Source organism: Triticum urartu, unplaced genomic scaffold, assembly GCF_003073215.2.
Source record: "Triticum urartu cultivar G1812 unplaced genomic scaffold, Tu2.1 TuUngrouped_contig_586, whole genome shotgun sequence".
NCBI classification, from domain to species: domain Eukaryota; kingdom Viridiplantae; phylum Streptophyta; class Magnoliopsida; order Poales; family Poaceae; genus Triticum; species Triticum urartu.
In genome coordinates this window covers 40689-50152 of record NW_024116569.1, presented here as the reverse complement: position 1 = coordinate 50152, position 9464 = coordinate 40689, and the positions used below count along the sequence as shown (strand labels likewise).

The 9464-nt window shown below is 52.6% G+C and overlaps 1 protein-coding gene across 1 annotated transcript; it reads left to right on the top strand.

The window, feature by feature from the left end:
* Window positions 1–4229: 4229 nt before the first annotated feature.
* LOC125529801 (probable xyloglucan endotransglucosylase/hydrolase) lies at window positions 4230–8383 on the top strand. The gene is made up of 3 exons (XM_048694214.1): window positions 4230–4607; window positions 4720–4913; window positions 7798–8383. Exons 1-3 carry the CDS (start codon window positions 4317–4319, stop codon window positions 8195–8197), a joined length of 885 nt encoding a protein of 294 aa, XP_048550171.1. The 5' UTR covers window positions 4230–4316; the 3' UTR covers window positions 8198–8383.
* The last annotated feature ends 1081 nt before the right edge of the window (window positions 8384–9464 follow it).

Genomic DNA, 9464 nt, shown 5'->3' with positions numbered 1-9464 from the left:
AGGCCCTTCTCGGAGGAAGTAATAGCCCTACGTCTCGGAGCCCGGAGGCGGTCGACTGGATTATGCGTTCATGGATTACAGGGGTGCGAACCCTTCCTACCGAGGAGGGGGGTGGCTTATATAGAGTTCGCCGGTCTCCTCCTGCCCTCAGTAATGTAGGGTTTAAGGTACATTTAAGATTGGGCGTTACTGGTAACGCCTCTAATAAAGTGCTATAATGACCATGAAGACTACTTAACAGCTGACTGTTTGCCTACGGAGTGACTGTAGGTCTCCTGGCAGTCGAGTGATTAACTTCATGGTCGAGTGGTAGCTTCTTGGTCGAGTGTCTTGAACCTGTCGAGTGGGGTACCTTCAAGTCGATTGATAGGTGATTTCCTCAAGGGATGTCCTTGGGTAGGGCTCTTTGGACGGGTCCGTGCCCCTACCCTAGGTACATAGCCTCATCATTAGCCCCCGAATGGATCGAGGTTAGAGTGGGGAAAGAGTTGGGGATCCTTTCCGACTGGCTCTTTGGGGCCGTACGAGTGCCTCGTTTAGGGTCAGTTGTCACGGATGATGTCATCAACCTCTTTCAGTCGCCTTGATCCATTCCAGGCCCTTCGTCGAGTGAACATCTTTGCTTGTGACATGCCGAGTGTTGGTGCGAGCGGGATACTCTGTTTTTGGCAAGTGGTTCTGCGGCCCGTGGATCTCACGGGATTCGGATTTCGGGAAGCGCGCGGGACGGGAGCAGCCGCAGTAATCGGAAGTGATAAAGCGGAAACTCCTCGATCCTCGCGTCGCCTTTTTCGCCACGTACTGCGCGCGCGTCTGTTGCGGGATTTGACTGGACTGCCTGGGCCTACCAGTCAGCCACTCGGGAGCGGCCCCTTATAAGTTGCCGGCTCGGGGCTTCCAAGCCGTGCGCTTCTCTTCTTCTTCCTTCTTCCTCTCTCCTTTCGCCAGCCCTCCCGTGACCTTCGGCCGTACCCTAGCACCATTAGCCCGTGTGAGACCTCGCCGGCGATGATGGTGAAGGGCAAGACCACTGCTTTGGAGCACGCGAAGAAGGCGGCGGCGGCGGGGAAAGGAAAGAGGTCTGCACGAGGCGGATCTTCCTCCCGGACCGCCCTGCCCAAGGGTTGGATTCAGGGCGACTGGATGCCATCGGTGCTCCGGCAGGAAGATCTCGACGACATGGTCGAGGGAGGAGCCATTCCCCATGAGGCTGCGCGTCTCCCGGAGGGGGAGATCGAACCTCAACCCCGCGACGGTGAGTGCGTGCTCCTCGCCACCCACATCGACCGAGGGTTTTCTCTGCCTCCCCATCCATTCTTCCGGAGCTTCTTGAATTTCTTCGGAGCGCAGCTCCATCACTTTACCCCCAACTCCATAGTCTATCTTGCCGCGTTCATTTCCATGTGCGAGGCCTTCTTGGATTGCCGTCCGCATTGGGGGCTTTTCAAGCATATTTTTACTTGCCGCTCTCAGTCGGTTAAAAAGGCCAAGTCGAGTGATGAGAAGACGCAAGTGATCCAGCTGTGCGGGGGCCTGGCGATCCAGATGAGGGGGAAGAGCTGTTTCCCCTCTATCACCTTCCCGGAGTCGGTCCGCGGCTGGCAGTCGACCTGGTTCTACTGCCAGGACCAGGCGACCCCCGGACAGTCGACTGGTCTTCCTCCTTTTTCCCTCGACCGAGCCGAGAAGCCTGTCTCTCTGAAATTCAAGCCAGAGGAAAGGGCCCAAGTTAAGGTATTGGCGGGTCGAGTGGTTGAGCTTGTCCGTGAGGGGGTGACCGGGATGGACCTGTTAGAGGTCTTTCTCCAGAGGCGCATCCAACCGCTCCAGGCGCGAGACCACCCGATGTGGCTGTATTCTGGCCTTGACGACACCACTTGGATCCACCCGGAGGAAGTCACCGACGAGATGCTGGAGGGGTGGCTGTCAAGCATCACGGGGAACAAAGACAACCCCCGAGGAGCCAGAAGGGTAATTCCACTCGACAACTCATATGAAGTGGATCAGGTATGTCTTTGTGTCGGATATCTGACCTTCTGTATTGGTCTTCTTTGGGTAAGTCGATTGACTTTCGTTCTGTCTGTTGTCTTCCAGGCGACCACTGAGATGTACTCGACGCCCAGCGGGGCGCAAGGGTCGACTGAGGAAGGCGAGGGGAGCGGAGGCGAGAGCGGGGATGACCAGGTCAAGTGGGAGTCCGACGGTGAGGGGGAGGAAGGCGACGACATCTTCTCCAGCGAAGAGGAGGAGGAGGATGAACCCTCTCGCCCGGAGGGGCGGTCCAAGCTCGCCCACGATCCAGCGCAGGAACGTGGCAAGGCGACTGCTCCTATTGGGCAGTCGTCAAACGCCCTCGGACTTCTTCTCCTCCGCCGACCGGGAAGGCTCCCAAGCACCCACGAACGACGCCATCCAAGCCGCGCAAGGCCTTGCCCAAGATGAAGATAGCTGTTCCCACCATTTCTGGGTAACAATAACACTTTCTTTCCTTTGTCGACTGTGGACGGATCCTTGGTCAATTCACTGGGCCAACTGACTAACTTTCGAGATTTGCAGTGGTGCAACTTCTGAGGTCTCCGCCAGGAACGACGACCAAGAGACGGAGGACGCTGTCACCTCCAACCCCGGTACGATCACTGACGTCCTGCTTTCGAGTCGACTGAAACTTTATTGCGACTCTGGTCGATTGAATGTTTTCCTTGCAGCTCCTCCTCATGTTATTGACCTCCCGGACGACGACGACAACGAACCACTGAGGGTGAAGAGGAAGAAGAAGGCGTTGGCTGGCAAGACTCCGCAATCCACTCCGGCGCCTGAGGCCGTAGTTCGGGGCAATGGCGAACTCACTCGGGCTTCCGTGACTTTCGCTGTTCCTCTGACGAGTGTGCGGCCTTCAGCGTCGACTGTGGGTCCGTCTTCGCTTTTTGCTGCGTACCCCGTCCCTGAGGACCAAGCGGCTGCTGCGAAGGAGGCTGTACGCCAGGCTGGAATCATGATGGAACAGGTAAAAGTGGCTCGGGAGGCTTGCCAGGCGGCTTATGACGCAAGCTCGGCTCTTCAGAGCAATGTCCAGGTCAGTCGACTTCAACACTTGGTCTGTTTTGATATGTCCTTTGAAGAATCTCTTTTCCAAAGATCTTTAAGTTTGTACACCTACTGGGTGTGTTTGCCAATTCTTGGACGAGTGGGGGCACGCTAAGTGCACCCACTGGGTGTAGTCCCCGAGGGAGTACTACATACTAGCTTTATAATACTAGTACTGGATAAAATCTGCCACAGAAAGATTTTAGCGGGGAGAAGGAGCATCATAGACTGACTGAATGATAGAAGTGTTTTCACCGGCGGTGCATTGCTTTCAATCAATCCATTGAAATGGAGTCCAGCTGCTTACCCTAATCTAATCACAGGATGAGCCCATGGATCTAGCTGCAGTACCTCGACTCCACCGGAAAGGAGCGGGCCCGTGTCGGTAGCGTTGCTCCGGCTGGGTCCAGCACGACCCGACCGCGGCACGCGTGGCGTTGGATTTGGAGATTCGGGCTCCTGATTGTGATGCGAGTCTGCAACATGCACAGCCATGTGACCTGCATTGATTCCTGCCAGCCACTGTGCTGTGTGTGAGACCTGACCTGCACAAGAACGGATCAAAGCTGGGGCCGGCCCTTCGCGGCATCATCAACCTCTCAAAAACTCGTGTAAAAACAGGTTCACAAAATAACTCATCTGAAACAACTCCTCAAAATCTGATGCAGAAATGAGCCTTCTATAGAGTAGAAGAAACAGCAAATGCTGCAAAAGACGAAAAGGCTGGTCCGTCGAATGAAATTCTGATATTGCCTCGATTCAACATATATATACTTATAATCAAAACAAGAAATCGTACTGTACTCCGATCCGATGGCAAATAAATCAGTGGCAATGGCAGCAAGTTGCGAGGTGTGCATGATCCGTGGATCAATCAGCAATGCTTGATTTGCTCGCACTGGGCCAACCTGACACGCACAAGACAAGCATTGCACCTCGCAAGCACCTCACTCCACAGCGTCCCCATGCACTGGATGCAGCTGGCTCACTCATCACTCGATTGCCATCGCTCGATCCATCATGTTCATTTAGTGCCACGTCAAAACAGATTATTTTTATTTCGCCAAGCAACCAATAATGTACTCCAAGAACCTACGTACAGTGAGCTCACACTAGCTATAAATACACACAGGCTTCTTCGTCTTCGCATCCACCACTCGCCCATTGTTTGTAGTACCAACCAGCCAAGCCAAGAAGTAACAGAGAAGGAGGAAGAGAGGCCGGCCGGCGAAATGAAGGCGACCGCGGGGGCCCTCCTCGCCGTGGTGGCGGCGGTGCTGCTGCGCGGCGTGGCGGCAGCGCCGCCCCGGAAGCCGGTGGACGTGCCGTTCGACAAGAACTACGTGCCGACGTGGGCGCAGGACCACATCCACTACGTGAACGGCGGGCGGGAGGTGCAGCTGTCCCTGGACAAGACCACCGGCACGGGCTTCCAGACCCGGGGCTCCTACCTCTTCGGCCACTTCAGCATGCACATCAAGCTCGTCGGCGGCGACTCCGCCGGCACCGTCACCGCCTTCTACGTACGCCTCACGTTCATCTCCATCTCGCATTCTCGCCCTTGTGCAGTGCAGGAGTATGCTTAAGATGTAATGTAAGTGATGGTTTGCTTCTGGATTGCATTTGCTATTGCAGCTGTCGTCGCAGAACTCGGAGCACGACGAGATCGACTTCGAGTTCTTGGGGAACAGGACGGGGCAGCCGTACATCCTGCAGACCAACGTGTTCTCCGGCGGCAAGGGCGACCGGGAGCAGAGGATCTACCTCTGGTTCGACCCAACCAAGGACTACCACTCCTACTCCGTCCTCTGGAACCTCTACATGATCGCGTAGCTCTTCCATCCCCCTTTCGTATTCCTGCTTACTAAGTTATTTTCCCCCTTTCTTTAAAAAAAAGTTATTTTCCCCCTTATTGGTGACAAATGAGAAGACGATCTTTAGTTAGTTGATGATGTTTGAAACTGATTAGTTAACGAATCTACAAGATTTCGCGTGTAAGGTTAATCAATTTTTTTGTCTAACTTAAACCACATAAAATGTACTCCCTTCATTTCAAATTACTCGTCGCAGAAATGGATGTATCTAGAAGTAAAATACATCTAGATATATCCATACCTATGACAAGTAACTCGGAATAGAAGGAGTAACTTATGTAATGCTATTTTATTCGTATCCAAAAACATTTACGATAATACAGTTTATTTTATAAGCATATAACTTATACTTCCTTCTTGGAGGAAAATCATAGGAATAGAAAAGTCATAGTAAATGAGATGACATGCATCTCAAATCTTATGAATAAGAATAGGAAAAAAGATGTTCTTTGATTCATTTCATAAGATTTTTTCCATTGAGTCTAGGTTAATGTTTATTTTTCTATGAAATATGAAAAATATGAAGAATTCCTCCATAGAAATAGGATTCCATTCGTACAAACAAATCAAAAGGCTCTAAAAGAATTTTTTCCAAAAAACACTATCCTATAAAATTCCTATAAGTATCCTACAAACCTAGGAAAGAAGATGTCCTTTGATTTATTTTACAGAATTTTTTCCATTAAGTCTAGGCTAATGTTTATTTTCCTATAAAATATAGAGAATAAGAAGAATTCCTTCATAGAAATAGGATCCCATTCCTATAAACAAACTAAAGGGCTCTAATTTTTTTCCTAAAAAACACTATCCTATAAAGTTCTTATAAAAATCCTACAAATCAAAGGAGGCCTAGACAAATACCCTCCGTCCCATAATACATGATATTTTAAAATCTATAGTACTGCTCATGCAACATGCATAATATCCGTAAACAAGCAGCATAGCACCTAAGGCCAATTCCACCGCGCGATCCTATTCTATCCGCCCCCGTCCGTTTGGGATAAAAGGGACAAACGAGACGGCCCAGCGCGCGGGTGCAAACAGACTTTTGTCCGCTTCGTGTCCGCTTTCGACCCATCCCGGCCCAAAGTTGCGCCGGTTTTGTGGTGAAACGGACAGCACGCGGACGGGCGGGATGCGCGCGCTTGTCCTCCCCTGGCCCGCCTGTCGGTGGGAGAAACCAACCCCCCACGCTCATTTGGCGCCATTTCCCTCAAACCCTCCCACGTCTTTCCCGCCGCCCCCTCTCTCCCCCGTCCATGGCCGACGCCCCGCCGAGTTCCGGCGGCCTGGGAATGGAGAGCGGCCGTCAAGATCAATGCCGCCGCGGCCAAGTTCGCCGCCCAGCGCGAGGAGCTGGAGGCCGCGCGGCGCAAGGCCGCTGCCGACGAGAAGGAGGACCTCGTCAACAAAGCGCACGCTATCCTCATGCTTGGCATGGGCCGTCCGGCGGGGTTTCATGCAGCGGCCGTCGGCCCGGCGAGCACAGGCTCGTTGGTCGCCCGGCCTACGCACTGCCAGTCGCCGACGTCGCGCGCCGCGCCCATGTCACCCGGCTTTCCTCCGCCCAGGCATGACGGCCAGACCCGTTTCTTGGCGTCGCCGGACGTGGGCTTATTCGCGCCGTCCACACCACGCACCGCGGCCGTCATCGACCTCAACATCACGTCTGGGTCCAGCAGCGACGGGCGGTCGTCTGTCGAGATGCAAATAAAGCAGGCGCGTGCACCGTTCACGGGCACCATGTCGGCCCCCCGCGTGTTGTTTGACGGAATGCCAATCTCAACGCCGACGGTGGACGACCCCTTCTACAACCAGTACATGGAGGACGTGATCTTTCAGGGTGGGCATGACCGTGCCTACGACCCCGAGGAGACCCAAAGTCAGGATGGCCGCGCCCAGTACGTGCCCGATGAGGAGGCCGACGACCGTGCTGACTACGACCATGGTGATTCGTGGCATGAAGACCTGAACTAGGTCGTCCGATCGGCGTGGCCGTTCTTTTTGAAGGCTGGCATGGGTGCCGCCCGCCCGCTAGGCCGCTGGCAGTGTGCCGGCGAAAAAACATTCACTTTGGAGGCCGGCTGTGTTGCAGGCCGCTGGCTGTGTTGCCAGCGAGGACAACTATTCATTTTGGAGGCTGGCTGTGTTGCCGGCCACTGGCTGTGTTGTCGGTGATGGTTGTGTAGGCCGCTGGCTTTGTTGCCGGCGTGATGAACTGGGGTTGTGAACTGGGGCTTGGCATTTGAAACGTCTTTCTTTTTAAAATAGACGCGGACAGGATGGAGCAAAAGGATGCGTTCGCGCGGTGGGCGCACGGCCACCGCATCCCAGGATAAACCCGGACACGACTCCAAATCTTTACTAAAGAAACAAAAACAGAACTCCAAATCTTTACTAAAGAAACAAAAACAGAATAAAACAGACATCCATTTGGGGTCTCACGGTGGAGTTGGCCTAAGGGCTAAGATGGCCGCGCATGTGCAATGGATGCGGGGCGCGTGCATGTCCTGAACAGCAACATGAATACTCCTACCAAAGGTAGAGGTCGGTCTGCCCTGGGCCCGCTGCTCCAGGCAAGGCAATTATGCCCCAGAGGCCAGAGTACTAGGCAGGCTCATGGGGTGGCGCGTGCAGTCCTACAGTTCACTGCACCGTCCATGCAGAATTTCTGCAAAGTTAAGCACCGGACACGATGTCTGACGCGCTGTCTCTCTCATTGCCACGCCGCTACTAATAATAATATTTTCCTCGCAAAAGAAGAAAAAGAAATGAATCGAAATTATTAATAGGAAAAGGGAGGTTGTGACGTGACATTGGGCATTGGGCATGCATGCAGGTTCTTCGTGGACGACACGCCGATCCGGGTGTTCAAGAACAGCAAGGACCTCGGGGTGCGGTACCCGTTCGACCAGCCCATGAAGCTCTACTCCAGCCTGTGGAACGCGGACGACTGGGCGACCCGGGGCGGGCGGGAGAAGACGGACTGGTCCAAGGCGCCCTTCGTTGCCTCCTACCGGGGCTTCCACGTCGACGGCTGCGAGGCGTCCGCGGAGGCCAAGTTCTGCGCCACCCAGGGCGCCCGCTGGTGGGACCAGCCCGAGTTCCAGGACCTGGACGCCGCGCAGTACCGCCGCCTCGCCTGGGTCAGGAAGGAGCACACCATCTACAACTACTGCACCGACCACGACCGCTACGCCGCCATGGCGCCAGAGTGCAAGCGCGACCGCGACGTCTGAGTCAGCCAGCCACGATGATATACTGCTTCGCTACTACTACCACTAGTTGTTGTTGTGCCGCTGGTCGCGGTGCGGTCGCTGAGACCTAGTAGTACGAGGAATTTGTATCCCTACACTACATGTGTGTGTATGCTCATGCCATGCCTACTTTATTAATATTATTCTGATTGTCCACCCAGATATCAACTAAGGCCTCTTTTGATTTACAGCAATTTCATAGAAATTCTATATGATAGGATTCTTATAGAATTTTTTCCTTTAGAGCCCTTTGGTTCATAGGAATGAATTCCTATTCCTACATAGGATTGGTTCCTATCCTTCACATTTCATAGGAAAATAAAAAAGAGCCTAGACTCAATGAAAAAATTCTTTTGTTGTCAACCAAATGACATCTTGTTTTCTATTCCTACTCATAGGATTTGAGATACATGTCATCTCATTTCCTACAACATTCTTATTCCTATGATAATCCTATCCTATGAACCAAAAGAGGCCAAGTATGCTGTAATCATAATTTTGACTGATGCTGGTGGAGTGGTGCTGAGTTCACTTGGACACTCGTCATCCGTCGAAATTATGATTAACTTTTTTTGACGGGAAAATGAAAATTCCATTAAACTTCAAGCACAACAATGTCACTGGCTAACAGTTTTACAATACAATTGGGGGCAGAGGCCTCCCAGAAGGAGTCATCAGACAATGAACATCCATCTTGGCAAGCTCATGTACTACAGAGTTACAAGTGCGTCGGCCGAAAGAAAAAGTATAGAAATCAAAGTTTAGAATGTATAGGCTTCTAGCTTCCTTCACCAACACACCAATGGTTGCCATGTCATATTCGTTGCTCTTCAAAGCATGCATAAGGGTTGAGTAATCAGACTCGAAGATGATTCGATTTGCCCCAATCCTGATCGCGCCACCAATGGCAGCAAGGCAGGCTACAGATTCAGATTACAAATCACATTTCAGGTTCACAGACTTGCCCGCACCAGCAACGATAAATTCGCCAGCCTTATCACGGACCACATAGCCCCAACCCCCTGCACATGTATTTTCATCAAAGGCACCGTCGAAGTTAACCTTCACATGATGCATTGGGGGCTTGCTCCATCTGTGAATGTCCGGTGGCTTAGGAAGCTTGTTTAGTTTTCGCAAGCCCAGGGACTCAATTAGCAACTTCTCCACCCGGTGACAAACCGCTTGAGGCTCTGGAGCCGCCTCACCAGCATTGGCCTTGTTGCGAACATTCCACCATTCCCACATAAAG